The following is a 14,609-nucleotide window of genomic DNA, read 5'->3' as shown; positions in this document are numbered from 1 at the left end:
TTGGAAAATCTATCTTCATGTAAAGGAACCACGTGCCCTCCTATCTACAGCTGCAGGCTAAACCTGCAGCTCACAGATGATTAATCCTGGAAAATAATGAGAATTCTGTGCACATTCACTTCTTCAAGAAGCAGACAGGGTTCTCCCCACCCAGAGGGACTTTCAGGTTACCAGAAAATATAAACACTGACAAGTCTTAAGACTTTTGCCCTCAGGCAAATCTGAAAAAAGCTCTTAAAATCTAATAGTTTATCACAGCAACAAGGCTAAGAGCTTCTCAAGAATACTATTTTGTTCCTGAAACCAAAAAGAGAACTGCTACAACTCCTAGAGCCATCTCATTTTCACCTATCACTGGGACAAGCCTGTCCCAAGAATTTGAACCACAGACCAAAATACAACTCTGAAGTGCCAAGTTGTTGGATACTGAATGCAAAAAGTATTTCAAGATAAGATAAATGGGCACAGTGAAAGTACCTTAAAGTTTCAGAGACCAAGCATTTCACGTCACATCATCAGTCACTGTTTCAGTTCACAGCAAAAATGACAAAAGGAGAAATTATTCAGGAGTTTTGTGACTCATTCACCAGTCTCAAGTACAGGGCTCCTCTTGCAAGCGTTTTAGACACCAAAACACTGTTAAGACTCTTCCCAAACAGTTGCTTTTAACTACTTTTTAAAGTTGCTTTTTAAGAACAAGACAGCCAGCTTAGGAGCGTAAAATATGCATTATTGTGTAACCAAACTGAGAGACACAACAGTCTCAGGAGAATCAGACAGATTCCAGCCCAATCTACCACAGCTCCACACAAACTTCTACCATCCCGTGCCCTTATCTGTATCTAAATTTCAAAATGCAGTTTAATAGTTACCTGGACCTCTGAATTGGAATCAACAGGTTGGAGCATAAACCAGTTCTCTTTTCCTGTGTAGTTGCATAAATCTTCTTTTCTGATTGACACCTTTCCTGAGGGAGGGAGAGATAAACATAAACATCACTTTCATCTGAATAGAGCGAATATTTATAGAGGTTTGAAGTTTGATCTTTTCCAAACTCTCTCTCTTTTAATGCTTTTTTTTAAGCTTATGATGTGACATAAAAAACCATGGAAACAAGGAATATCATGGATAAGTAAAGCAGAAAAGTATTTTATATAAAGCCTGATGACATTAATTACCATTTGTTATCTTAATTCTCACTAATAAGAAGATGAGGTAAAATAAAGAACACACTTGAGGCTGGAAATAACAGATCTGAGAGAACAGAAACGGCGTTGAAGGATGTTTGAACAGGAAACTGAAGTAGATGCCTTTTACTTTTCTGACTGCTCTTTGGAAAGCTGTTATTATACCAAATTATCTGGCATCCTGGTGCAAATTATTTCCTTCCTCAATTCAAATAATGGGAAGGCTTCTTCCAGGGCAGCTTTATAGCAACTGTATCCAAACATCAGCTGCAATAAAGGCATTATACAGTGGGGGAGAAGAAAAAAAACCACCTCCTGTAATTTTTCACCTAAGCTACAGAAGTGGCTGCAAAATACTTTGTAAGTCACTAAGTTACAGGTTGCACTGACAGAGAAAAAAATTATCTATAAATAGTTTTAAGGTTTATTCCACAATTCACTCTTTAAAGATCTTCCAGTAGCAACAATTATTCAAATTTCCAGTGAAGCAAAAGTAGAGAAGAAACCAGTAGAATAAAAAGAAAAAAAAAAGTACTGAGACCATAATAAGACTATAAAATGTCCTATTAGCCTAAAAAATAAACATATTTTAGTATAACCCTACAAAGCAAGGAAACAAAATCCCGCTTTTCAAAATGTAGAGAAACACTGAAGTGCACTAAGCACAGTGTTTTGAAAAATGCATCCCCAATAACTGTATCCCTAAATCCTCCAGATGCTGCCACTGGAAATGCCCAAGCGCTATGCAGGACACAGACAGCACCTCACTGACACTCACCTATCCGCAGGTCCTTCTGCAAAACACTTTTATCGTAAATGTAGAAGGACAACCACTGGAATGTTCTCGGGATCTCGAAGTAAAACTCTTCCCCAAAGTAAGGGCTGAAAAGGAAGACTGAGAGTTACAAGAGAACAGCACTTGACGCCCTTTATCTCGAAGATACGCATCAAAATGCTGCATTTCTGCTGCTGTCCCAGCCTGCAGCACTACACTCACCTGCCAAAGCCTTCCACAAGCATTTCATCACAGGAACACACAGTAACACTGCAGTGCTGCAGTGCCTGGGTATGTACAGGCAGGGGAGAAATGAGGGCACACACAGAGAGAGTGCTGTCTTCTCTGCAACTTCTGTTTCATTTTGCTGCCCTGAAATTGTTCCAGTTGGTTCTCTACCCATCCCAGATGACTTCCTGAGATACTCACAGGTTAAACCACATTAAACCCCAATTAATTTAATGACTGCAGGAACTGACATTCACTTAGCTCAAACTTCCATGTCAGACTTGCTGCTCAAAGACTCAGACTCGTGGAGGGAAGCCCTAAGCATTAGAAACTATAAACCAGAACAGTGAAACAGAGACTGTTCATCTCAAACACACAGGTTCTCCCTCAGGCTGAAATGATCACATTTGTGCAGCCAGTGAAGTTCAATGCAGTGTTTACAGTTCACCCCTCGTGTCCCTCTCCAGAACAGACTCTGGGTTCCTCTGTGTTCCACATCTCCCAAACAAAGTGTAGGCACCTTCACTCACAGGGTTTATACTCCCCCCACCCTTCAGGAGTGCTCATTGCTGCAATCACAGCCAGCAATCAGCACACTATTTCAGGACTGAACCAAACCACAGCGCTGCTTATGTCGCTGTAAGTGGTAAATTCTGAAAGTCAAGTGCATATACAAACAAAACTGCTATTTTAGAACAACCGAATTCTTAAAAGCCTTAAAATAGTTTCGATTCCAAGGTACTAACATCACCAGGGAAAGGTGTTCAGGTTCAGGAAACTTATTTTATTCAGAAAAGTACTGTGATAACAGTTAGACCACACCCAGAAACAAAGGTTGGGGTTTTATTTGTTTCCCAGTAAAGTAACATTCTGACACTCCTGTATTACTAAGCTAATACAGATATACTTATTTTTGGAACAAGCAGTTCACATTATTACCTGCTCAAAGGATATCAAGAAAAATAGGCCCCCATCCCTGTTCTCTTCCCTCCAAAATAATCACAGAAAAAGAAAACACCCATTAAAAAAGTGAAAAAGAAAAGCTTAAAACTAACTTAAAAAAACCTTGAAAACTTCTGGGAAAAGAACACAGTTGAAAAATCTAGTAGTGCAAATGTCTGGGACAGATGTTTAGAAACAAGAGCTTTAACTGCAGGAATTCACGATAAGGAATTTCACAAGTGAAAACATTCCTTTTCTATAGGCTTCAGGATAGGCAAATCAATATTAGCCTTCAACTACACTGAGAAATAATTTAAGAACTCTCAGTTGAAAAATTCACTTGTGGTTTTTCAGCTCCCCATTTCTTCACCCCTTATTAATAATTTCAATTTGCTTTGATTTCAAGGGCCGGGTTCTGCTCAGCAACCATGACTGAAGGTACAAATTCATGAGCATTACCTTCAGCAGCCCCAAACAGCCTCAGCTTCCTTACTGCCACCACTGCTCACTGTAACTGTATTGACACAATAACTCAGCTCAAAAAAGTCTGCAAGCAAGAGCAGGTCAACACTAGGAATATAAACAGAAGGTAACACGCAGTTTTATTCCTGTTGATGCATTTTCCCTAGCTCAATTAACACCACTGCTTTGTGAATCAGCTGGTGATTATTCTTTAGCAAAGTATGAGGCAGAGGGAGAGAATTTAAGGCAGAGAATACAAAGGATTCATAAAGAAATTCTTAGGTGAATACAGAACTGGCTGACTGGTACAATATAGGTTAAAGCAAGGAGGAATAATTAAAATGGAGAACTTACTCATCCTGTTCCTCAGGGATTCAGTCAGTTTAGAACTTTCATTTGTGACTTTGATGCAAGAACTTTAAAGAGCGTGACGGATACAAACCGAGAAGATAGCGCTAATTCAAAGGGAGCCCAGACTGCCATACAGGAAGAACTGGATTACAGTAATACAGGAGATTAAATTTCAGTGTGTGACACACTGCTCTGCTCTGCTACAGTAAACTGGCACATCTGTGACAGAACTGACCGATGCCCCACCATCTGCCAGCTGATGAAAGCTGCAGTTACACCAACAAGGGAATTCATTTGTGCTAAAACCTTGAATAACCTTGCACTGCCACGAAGTTCACTTGGCAAAAAAAGAAACTGAACTTAGTTTAAATTAAAAAAAACAAAAAGCACATAATTTCCCCCTCCCCCCAATTCCTCATATTTGACCACAGACTTTTGAGGAGGCTCATGGATGTTCTTTAAACTTTCCAAAGGGAAAAAAAATTCTCTTTCTTCAGAACTCAGAAAAATCCCACACCATGTTAGGAAAGATTTCTTGAGTCATCAGCCAAAATACCCCTCTTTCACTTCAGTATTCATGCTTGGTTATTTAACTTTGGATCTGCACTCTAACAACACTCCCAGTGCAACAGAAGCTCAAATCTATTTGCACATTTAAAAATAATACATTTCTTGATAGTTTCCAATCACTGCAGCCAAAACTCATTTTAATTCTATTGATAATTACTTCCACAGATGTTTAACCAGGGGATATTCACAGACTAAAATTTAGAGCTTGCATAAATCTGCAACCCGTAATACAGTGACAGACTGTGAGTTGTGTAAGAAAAAGAAAGCAAAGAATATAAAACAAAACAATGAAACTCAAAGTTGTATCTATGACTATAATCATACTGCACTACACCTTACTGAAAAGAGATTTATGAAGCTCTCAGAGTAATAAGAGATTGGAGCTTTCACCTCCTGCTCTGGACATTATTTTATTATCTCTACATTTACGGAGTAAAGTACTAACATCAACCTTCTCATTTAATCAAGTTTCAAACTTCAATATTATTTTAAAAAAAAAGGATGAAGCTGAGGTGTTTTATTTTATCAAATGTTTTACTATGCAACTAATCCCTCTTTTATTATCAGGTCATGCAGGTATATAAATTTAATAATTCTTAAACAGAGCACAATAAAAATGTCTGCCAAAACATCATATTTAACAGATGTTGTTTCTGAGCATGGCAGTAACTTTTAGGGTTTACATTAGTAAAATATCAAAAATTGAACAGCAGAGCCTTTCTTTTTCAAAGATATGCTGGGTTGGGTTTTTTTTTTTGCTCATCAAACTACTGTCTATTTTAAGGGGAAATGTTTTTTCCTTTATCAGTACAGTCTCTTCAACGTTACTCTCTGAAGGGTTACTCAGTTGAGTTTGTTTTGGTAGTCAAAGACAGTAAAATTCTGAACATTTTACGAATCTGAGTACAGCAGTCACAGATCAGGAAAAGAAGCCAATGCCACATAAAGTATTTGCAAAGCATTAAAGCAGAGTATTTGTTCCTGACTGCAGAGATGTGACATTTGGCTTTCCATGCAGAAGCATAAGGAGGCTTTGAAATGATGTTTTGAGAAAGTAAAATTCCCTGTTTGAGTTTGCCATGTGAGCAATGTGCTGCTCCTCACCTGCAGACACCTGGAGGGACAGCTCAAAGAACAAACACCCACAACAAAACCCCCGGGAACGGGAATCAGGAAAACTTGCAGAAGTTGGAGCAGACTTGCTGGGTTTTAAGAGGAAGGTTTAATGTCACCTCCAGATGACTGAATCCTGGACAATGCAGCTGCAGTGATGCTTCAGTTTTGAGGCATACAAGCACCTGCACCCCTTTGTTAGCAGCTTTGTTAGCATGGGGTTTTTTTTGTCTGATTGTTTCCAAGGCTGTAAAACAGCAGCAGAATCCACAGGTCAGAGCTGCTCAGGCAGGCAGAGCAAACCACTCTCTGTGGGTACCGATTCCAGCTCCCAGAAGAATTCCAGGAAAAAATGAGGCCCGTTCAGAGGGACATCCCACAGCATAAAAAACTCTCACGCGTGGAAAAGTTCCGGTTCCTTCGTTCTACAAACAGGTTTTACCAGAAAGACACCCCCACGAGCAGAGTTCCACCAGCACAGTCCAACTGCACCTCAGAAGCAGGAAATGAATTAGAGAGAAAGTATCAAGCAGATCGCTTTCCCCTGAAAACAAGCTGGCAAGAAAAGGAATGTTATGATGCCCAGTGGGACAGAACAAAGTAACAGCATTTCAGCAGGCTCCATTTGAAAAGCACCATTCTACTCACAAGCCTCAGTTCTGTCTTCTTTCAACCAATCTTACCATTTACACATTGCTGTAACATCTGAGGAGCTGCCACAATCAGCTCTCATTTACAGAGGTACAAGCAGAAGCACATCCACACCTTGTTTTTATTCAGAACTCGGGCAGTCTTGCTTATCATGTCCATTTAAACACTGAGCTTACCTTAAAGATTTTTCAACTACTTGTGTACGAAAAACTTCTTCTTGGTCCAAGTTTATGGTACAGAAAAAGTCTCTCATTTTGTTGGGTACTAAGTGTTTGGCGTCATCTGTAAATAAATAAGATTACTGTAAATACTGAAGGGGGAAAACCTACAAAACATTAGGTACAATCATTTTACAGTGTTAATGCCTCCAAAATTAACGTTTCTATTCGCTCAGCACACGCATTTCCATATTAATTTTCGACTCCACAAGCTCCAGGAGGGCACAGCAATTGCCACATCCAGCTTCACGTGGAAGGAGAGTGGGCAGGAAGAGACACCCAAGCACTGACTCACCAGCACCACTTCCTGCAGCACCTGCACTTTCCCTTCAGAGGTCTCATCTCGGGGCTTGACCCTGCTCAGCTTGCTAAATCCCAGCAGCCTGAGGTGATGTGGCATTAGGTCACAACAGCGAGACATGATCTGCCTGAGCTCCTGTTCACTTGGTGTTTTCTCTGCAAATACTCTGGCTGAAGGAAGCTGATTAATCAGAACTCGCCCATCAAATCTTTATTTCATTTTCCGCAGCGAGCAGCGGATTTTAAATTGGCTGAACCTTTCAAAATATACCGGTCATGAGTACTGGTTTATTTTTTCCTAACTGTCTGGTCTAGTAGAAGGGGGAAATAATCACCTCCTGACTCATCGTAATGCAGATAAGAACAAGCAGAAAAGGAAGTTTCTAATGAGAAAGAAAGATTGTGAACTCAAGAACACGAGGATTTGCTGGGCATTCAGTCCAGGCCACTGCAGTTACAGGCTGGGCACAAGACAGCCCTTTCTGGAAATGGTTGCTTCTGAGCAATCACAGCTGAAACCAGTTCCCAGAGTTTAAATTGGAAAGCTTTTCTGAGATCTGAATGCCACAGACACCTACATCGAGTTATGGCAACCCTGGCCTTCAGCTAAACAGTTATTCACACCTCCCCCCCCCCGATATTTCCTTCCCTTCTGAATGTTTTTGAAGGCAGCAAACAGACCCTTCTCAGCTTTTATTCTGCTATTACCTATTTATATAAGATATTAAAAAGTGATAGGATGAAAACTACATCAGAGTATTGAATTTTAATAACTTATCGTGTCTGAATAACAAACGACCTTTCAGAAACCAGTTTGAAACCAGATTTGAAATGTCACACATTTCTTTTTTTATAAAAAAGGCAGATATGAAGCACAGGGAGTAAGCAGCATTGCTGTGCTGTTAAGATGTAAAATCAGAGTTCTGGTTTTTCTCTCCTCCACAGTTTTTTTTTTTTTGGTGTGTGTTAAATGGTTAATTTAAGTTAAATTATTACAGTCTTGAATGTTAAGAAATGTCCAGCATTGCGAGGGCCCCTCAACTATATCAGAGTGACAGTTCAACAGGAGCACAGAGTGATCCTTTCCAGGCCAGGGACACGGACACTGCTGGGAAGCACCAACAGACACTTCAGGAACTTCCACACTTCAAACTTGTGCTCTCAGAAGCACCAACGAGCTTTTCATCAACTCGGGGGTGGGAGAGGAGGAAGTACACATGAAATTTTTAAACACTACACCTAATGTTGACGGACTGACAGACAGCAACAGGACCTGGTTTTAATGCCTTAGACTCCAAAAAGGTATTAAATTCAAAGTTACCCTCAAGTGAGATATTGCAGAAGACCAGAGAGAAGCATTAGATTGAACATTGCCTTAAAATGTGAGTGGTTTGGGGTTTTTTGGTGGGTTTTTTTTGGTTGGTTTTTTTTTTTTGGTTGGTTTTTTGTTTTTAAAGCTACTTTAATAAAACACACGAAATACAAAACCAAGTAATGAAAGAGGCTGGTAAACCCCAGAGAGCTCCTGACATCCTAAGTTTGTGATTAATAAGCATGTGTCAGTTTTCCCTGAGAAGAATTTTTATTTCTTTGTTAATACTCTGTAACTTCACCGTCCTATTTTTACATATAATATTTAAGATAGAATATTATTTAATCATCGCTGTAAAGGCACCATACAGTGGACTTTGAATGGAAATCATTATTATTACAGTTTCATGTTTTGTTAAAAGGAGTAAAAAAAGAATATTTTTACGTAATCCAATATTTTTATGTCTTCCGCAGTTTTTCTACACAAGGAAACAGAATAAATAAAAGTTTTGATTTCCTAATGAGATACAAACCCTTATTTTGCAGCCCAGGTGTCTGGCTTTAAGGCACAGACAAATTTATTGAGTTTTTTTTGGTAGGTAAAGGACGATTCTCAGTTCTGAGTTAAAAATACCCTCAGAGCACTTGTCAGGTGAAGTAAGGAGGATTTCACATCCCTTCAAACACCACACCTGGGACTGTGGGAGACTTTTCATCCATGGGAATGCTCCAACTTTTCCAAGGGGCTTATTTGCTTTAAGAGAAAAAGGCTCAAGTCTTCAATTACACAAAGTTTTCCTTTTTCTGAGAAACTTAAGCCCATAATGGTTGCATAAAAATCAAGCACTGCCAACATCAGATATCTGTCGGAATGTTTGGATTTCCAGTGCATATATATAACATCCTCTGTCGAGGGAAAGTCTGCAATTAATGTACATCTTCTTTGTCCCTGTCACAAGACATTAATGCACATGAACTCCACAGCATTTCCTCACAGGATTAAACATTATATAGAACAATTAAACCCACTCCAGGAGTGCAGCATAATCCAAGATAACCAAGTTAGAAAAAGAATGCATCCTGAATTTTGTCAAATGAGCTCTGGGAGACAACAGGGACATCTGCCAAGTGCTCCACTAAGACAGGTTTTCAGTAAACAATCTAAAAATCAAAGCAACTAAAACACTTGCTCCCCTAAAAGTGTACTAGTGAATGCCATAAACGAAAACAGAAGCTGATTTTACAGCCTAAAACACTACACTGTGAGATATGCCTAAAGCTGCAGACATCCAAGACCTCTGCAAAGCACTTCTGTCATTACCATGACACAAAAAAATAGAGCCACCGATACAAAAGAGTCGCCATAAAGGAAAAATAGACTTTCAGTGGATTTTTGCTGATGTATAACATCACTAACTTTAGATTTTACTGCCTATTTGTGTACTGCAACACAGTATAAATAACAACTCCCTGCAGATGGTGTTTTCTATACATGCAGAATTCCACAGAACTGACAATGCCTCCTTAAAACTGCCATGCTCTCTAAACTCGCATAAAATGCTCTCTAAATAAGCATAAAATGCTCTCTAAACTGACATAAAATGTGTCAAAGTTTAGGCACAGAAGTGTATTCTACTTGTAAGAAATGAGTTCCCACTGGGAACATCAGCTTTCTCAAGTGAGGTCTGCTACTGCTAATCCCTTCAGATCAAGGGGGATTACACTGTTACATTTGTTTATTATTGTTCAGTCCGAGGGTTTTCCCCTACAAAACCCGGTATTAAAATACTGGCAAGAAGCGAAAATAAAACAGTATTTGTTGTGCAAAGAGGCCAAAAGAGCATCTAAGCATTAGAGGGTTCCCAAGCTTCCACAGCACATTTAACTGGCCTATTTTTGAAAAGGTTTCTGTTTTGTTAGAAGAAACAAGTGGCTTCACAAAGTGATTTTCACACTGTTTCCAGACACGTCTTTCATTGCAGCTGTTACTTCCACTCATTTTCCAAATGGTTCTTACAGGTTCACCTTCAGCAATCAACTTTTTATATATTCCCTGGGAAGCAAGTCACAGTCCTCTGCTTTCAAAGCCACGATACAACCAGACATTCAATCCGTAACAGAAACGGGACAATAAAACCAGTTTCAGTGTCAGTCTCAAGACATTTCGCGTTCTGCCTTTTAATTCTCAGTGGAAAACTTATATCGAGATGCTGTGCAGTCCAGTGTTCACAAAACATGACAATAAAAGACAGGAAGAATGGTGTCAAAAAATAAGTCAGCTTCAGTTATCTTCGGCAACCTACTTTTCATGTATTTCCTAGGAAGCAGGTCACAGCATTCCCAGGACTATGACCTGCCTCCTAGGACATACCTAAAAAGTTGGTTGCTGAAGATAACTGAAGGCAGGCTAAGAAAGCTGGGGCTGCTCAGCCTGGAGAAGAGCAGGTTGTGTGAAGACCTCACAGCAACCTTCCAGCATCCAAAGGGGGCCTATGGGGAAGCCAGAGAGGGACACTTCCCCCAGAACTGCAGTGACAGGACAAGGAGCAATGGGTTCAAAACGAAAGAGAGGAAATTTAGGTCAAATATTTGGAGGAAATTCTTTACTGTGAAGGTGGTGAGGCACTGGAACAGGCTGTCCAGAGAAGCTGGGGATGTCCCATCCCTGGAGACGTTCAAGGCCAGGCTGGATGGGGCTCTCGTGAAAGGTGTCTCTGACCATGTCAGGAGGGCTGAAACCAGATAATCTTTAAGGTCCCTTGCAACTCAAACCACTCTATGAATTCATGCCTTAACCCCAAATCTAACAGGTTGTTTTTTTTTTTTTTTTTTGAAAGGCGATCTGCTGTATAATTTCTGTGCTAATTGCTAATTGCTCTCGGTAAGTGTGTGCTCAGCCCCGCACACCCAGCAGGGCTCTATCGCTCACACACCACAGTGAGAGCAGCTCCAGCCCAGGCCCTCTGCTGTCTTCAGGGCTCAGTCTGTTTACTGCAGACACACTCAGCCCTACACCGCATGACGGTATTTAAGTAAACACGACTCCACTCCTCCACCAAACCTAATCCTCCGACACGTTTTCACAACCGGTTCTCAACCCCAGCGCCGTGCCCGAGTGTCAACCCCTTGTTGCTTCATTCTCGAAAAAGCCGACAGGCCGTGTGAGAAAGGAAACGGACGGGCCGAGTCCGAGCGGGATGGATGTGCTCCGACACCCGAGGAAGCCGCCGCACATCCTGCCTGTCCCCCTCAGCGCGGCCGCGGTTCCCCCGCCACCCCCGCGCCGGACCCGCACTCGGCGCTTCCGAACGCCCAAAACAAAGACACCGGCCCCTCTCTCCGCCCCGCTCCGCTCGCACGAGGCACGGGAGCACCGCTGACCGCTTCCAGAACAGCCCTCCACCACCAACTTCCTGCACATCGCGCTCGTTTCGCAATTTCTGCCTCACAAACAGACGCCGGTGCCCGAGGTCCGGGCGGGAGGGGGGCATTTTCTGCTCGCCCGCTGGCTCAGGGGAACCCTCGCTGCAACCGATGCTGCCCAGCCCCCGCGGGCCTCCAGCGGCCCCGCCGCATCCATCCATCCATCCATCCAAGCATGCATGCATCCAGCCAGCCATGCACACCCCCAGCCCACCCTCCCAGCCCCGGCCCCGGCCCCCCGCTACCCGGCCCGGTCCGCACGTGCCGCCGCTCCCGCCACAAAGCCCCTTCGCGGGGCCCGCACAGCGCGGCCCGACCCCGAACCCTCACCGGCCCCGACCCCAACCCCGCACCGGCCCCGCGGCCCCTCCGCGCCCTCCCGCCCCCGCCCCGCCGCCTCCAGGGCCGCCGCGCCACAGCCCGCTCGCCCGCCCCGCCGCACACAGGGAGCGGGAGAGCCGGGGCAGAACCGAGCAGCGGAGCGCGGCGGCCGCGGGCGGGAGGGCGGCCCCGCCACAGCGCCGCACTTACAGATCTTCCCCCGCAGGTTCTGCAGCACCCGCACCTCATCGCCGCCATCCCCGGCCGCCATCGCGCCCGCATGCGCACTCAGCGCCCTGAGGGAGAGGCCAGGCCCCGCCCCCCGGCCCCGCCCCGCCCCTGCCCGGCCCCGCCCCACCGGCCGGGTGTGAGGCGATGGCAGCCGGGGCGCTCCGCCCGCTCCTCTGCGGGCACAGCACGGGGGGACGTGGTCTTAGACTGCTCCCGGAGAGGTTTAAGTTGCACATTAGGAAGGATTTCTTCACAGAAAAGGGTGATCAGACCCCCAGGGAGGTGGCGGAGTCACCGTTTCTGGAGGTTTCTAAGGAAGGACTGGACGTGACGGTCTGTTCGCTGAGTCTCTCCTGCGCTCTCGCTGGTTCGCGTGTGCCTGCTCGGCTGTGTAAGAAATGCCATGAAACAAGTGTGGAATGCCCGTCTGTCAGCGCTGCCTCAGCAGCGGGTGTCTCACCCCACAGACTGCCACGGGCAACGCCTCCCTCGGGAGCTCAAGGGTACCCAGGGCCTGCAGCTGCTCACCTTCACATCACGTTTTATAGCAATGTTTCTTGAAGACACAGATCCTAACGTGAAACTCTGGCATCTGGCTCACCCCCTGCGTTGGTGGTGGGTGCCTGGTTTGGGCCAGCGTAATCCACCCAGCCACAGGTGTGACATCAGTGCCCCTGAGGGTCAGGCTGAGCGTACAGCAGCTGCCAGGCCTTTGGGTAGAGCCTGGTGAAAGCCTTTAGTGACTGACATACCCTAAAACACAGGTAGTTCAGCAGGCTGAAACTTTCAGAAAGCAGCATAGGACTAGGATTCTTCACTTTGCACCTAAAAAGCCCTCTTCGGTCTGTCCTTCTGTTAAAGGCAGGTTTGCAGGCCCCCATCTGTCACACATCTCTTCACTGAAGTCCCCTGCTCTGCTGCTCTGGCCACCTTTCATTTCTCCTGCACAAATCCTGCCGGTACTACCATGATAACAGCATTGAGCCGTATAATCTGGCAGGCACTGCTGCACCTCATTTCTTGGTGGCTTTTCCCGTGTCCAGCTTCTCACCTGCTGCTCCCTCAGCAGGGGTGACGTTCCTTCCTCATCCCCTCGCTCCCCACGGTGGTTGGGGGAGGACAGATATGTTTGAAGGTGGCAGGCAGGGAGTGGTGGGGAATGAACTGCTTCATCAAACCACTCAGAGCCGTGTTTGTGTGCATGCAAAACCTAAACCTGAACAAAGACACGGGTTTGCATAAGCTGAATTTTAACCTGTTGGAAATGAGAGGTTCCTCTGCAGTACAAATTGAGGAGCTGATTATCCACAGTTGGCTGTCTAGGCTGGCTGCCCTGCCTGGCTGGTGAACTGAGGCTAACCCGGGCAGAGTCAGAGCTTTGATCTGAGAAAGGAGCAGGGCAGCACCCTAAAAACGGACATGTGTGCTTGAACTGTGTGTTGCCTCCTTTTCAAAGTTAGATTGTGGGACTCTACTGCCTCCATACTCTCTCAAAAGTTATGACTACAGTTGGGGTTTAATGCTTTAACTTAATATCAGCTTTCTTTGAAGTTTTCTCTGTCACACTATCTCATTTCACAGAAGATTACAGAATGATTGAGTGCATTTGTTCTGATTTTGGGTATGTCAGAACTGAGGGCTGACTAACACTTCGTTTAGATGCAAAAACTTTGGGATGATCCTTTTTAATTAGCATTTGAAATACAGAAAAGAAAAAAAAAAAGTATTTGTTGCAAGTAGCATGCTTCCAGTTTGTTTTTTTTTGGTTACACATCTCTCCTGAGAGCCATCCCAAAATGACCTGCATAATTTAGCTCAAATCGAATGTTTACTGCAGGTTACAGACGAGTGACACCTAGCTGAAGGGGGAAGTACTTTGAATATGCATAATCTTTCATTTTGTAGGTATCTTTGTATTTTCATATGCAACTTGAGATTTGCATTTTGAACTATGTTTCTTCACAGCAGTTCCAAAAAATCTGACAAACAGCGTGTAAAACGCACAATCCAGACTACAAAGGTTCCTATCAGAAGTGAAAAGAATTTTTAAAGTTTCAGGTCCTCATGAACACGCCTCAGATGCTGTAAAATGTTACACACAGCTCACCTCTCTTCCAAGTCCTCTGGGACACTGAGCAGGTGGATTGTGTTCTGCTGAGCTCTGTGTTCATCCCAAAGGGTGCCAGGAGATTCCATCAGTTCCCTTGAGCTCTGGCACGATCTCAATTTGCTGCTTTGACTGCGTTGCTTAACCTTCTAAGAAAATAACTATTAGAAGATGCGTATCTGTGGATCTCATAGATTATATGGGTATTAAAACAATTTAAAAAATGGAGAGACTTACAGGAAAATAGGAATATGTTGTTTTAATTAAGCAAAAACAGAGTTATAATCACTCTTTCTAAAAATAAAATTAGACTCTTTATCAATCCTTAACATCTGCATTTAATATTTTCTTCTAAACAAAAATACAGATGTGATTATGTAGCAAATTACAGTCTTTGACAACGTATAGTATTTACCTTC

General features: G+C 43.5%; 1 protein-coding gene across 4 annotated transcripts in view; it reads right to left on the bottom strand.

Moving 5' to 3' along the window:
* The window catches only part of RASA2 (RAS p21 protein activator 2), a 41,902-nt gene extending 29,776 nt beyond the window's left edge, over positions 1-12,126 (bottom strand). For 3 of the 4 annotated variants that reach the window (XM_027905086.1, XM_027905081.1, XM_027905084.1), the window contains exons 1-4: positions 12,063-12,126; positions 6,456-6,561; positions 1,966-2,069; positions 873-967 (exon numbers count right to left, since the gene is read on the bottom strand). In XM_027905086.1, coding sequence (XP_027760887.1) covers positions 873-967; positions 1,966-2,069; positions 6,456-6,561; positions 12,063-12,123 — 366 coding nt within the window. In that variant the 5' untranslated portion in view covers positions 12,124-12,126. The remainder of the gene's footprint in view (positions 1-872; positions 968-1,965; positions 2,070-6,455; positions 6,562-12,062) is intronic. The other variant, XM_027905082.1, reaches the window with a different exon arrangement.
* Positions 12,127-14,609: the final 2,483 nt, after the last annotated feature.

Source organism: Empidonax traillii, unplaced genomic scaffold (assembly GCF_003031625.1).
Source record: "Empidonax traillii isolate 1590-97213 ecotype Southwest subspecies unplaced genomic scaffold, ASM303162v1 scaffold1119:size178550, whole genome shotgun sequence".
In the NCBI taxonomy this organism is placed as follows: domain Eukaryota; kingdom Metazoa; phylum Chordata; class Aves; order Passeriformes; family Tyrannidae; genus Empidonax; species Empidonax traillii.
This window is presented reverse-complemented; position numbering and strand designations above follow the sequence as displayed.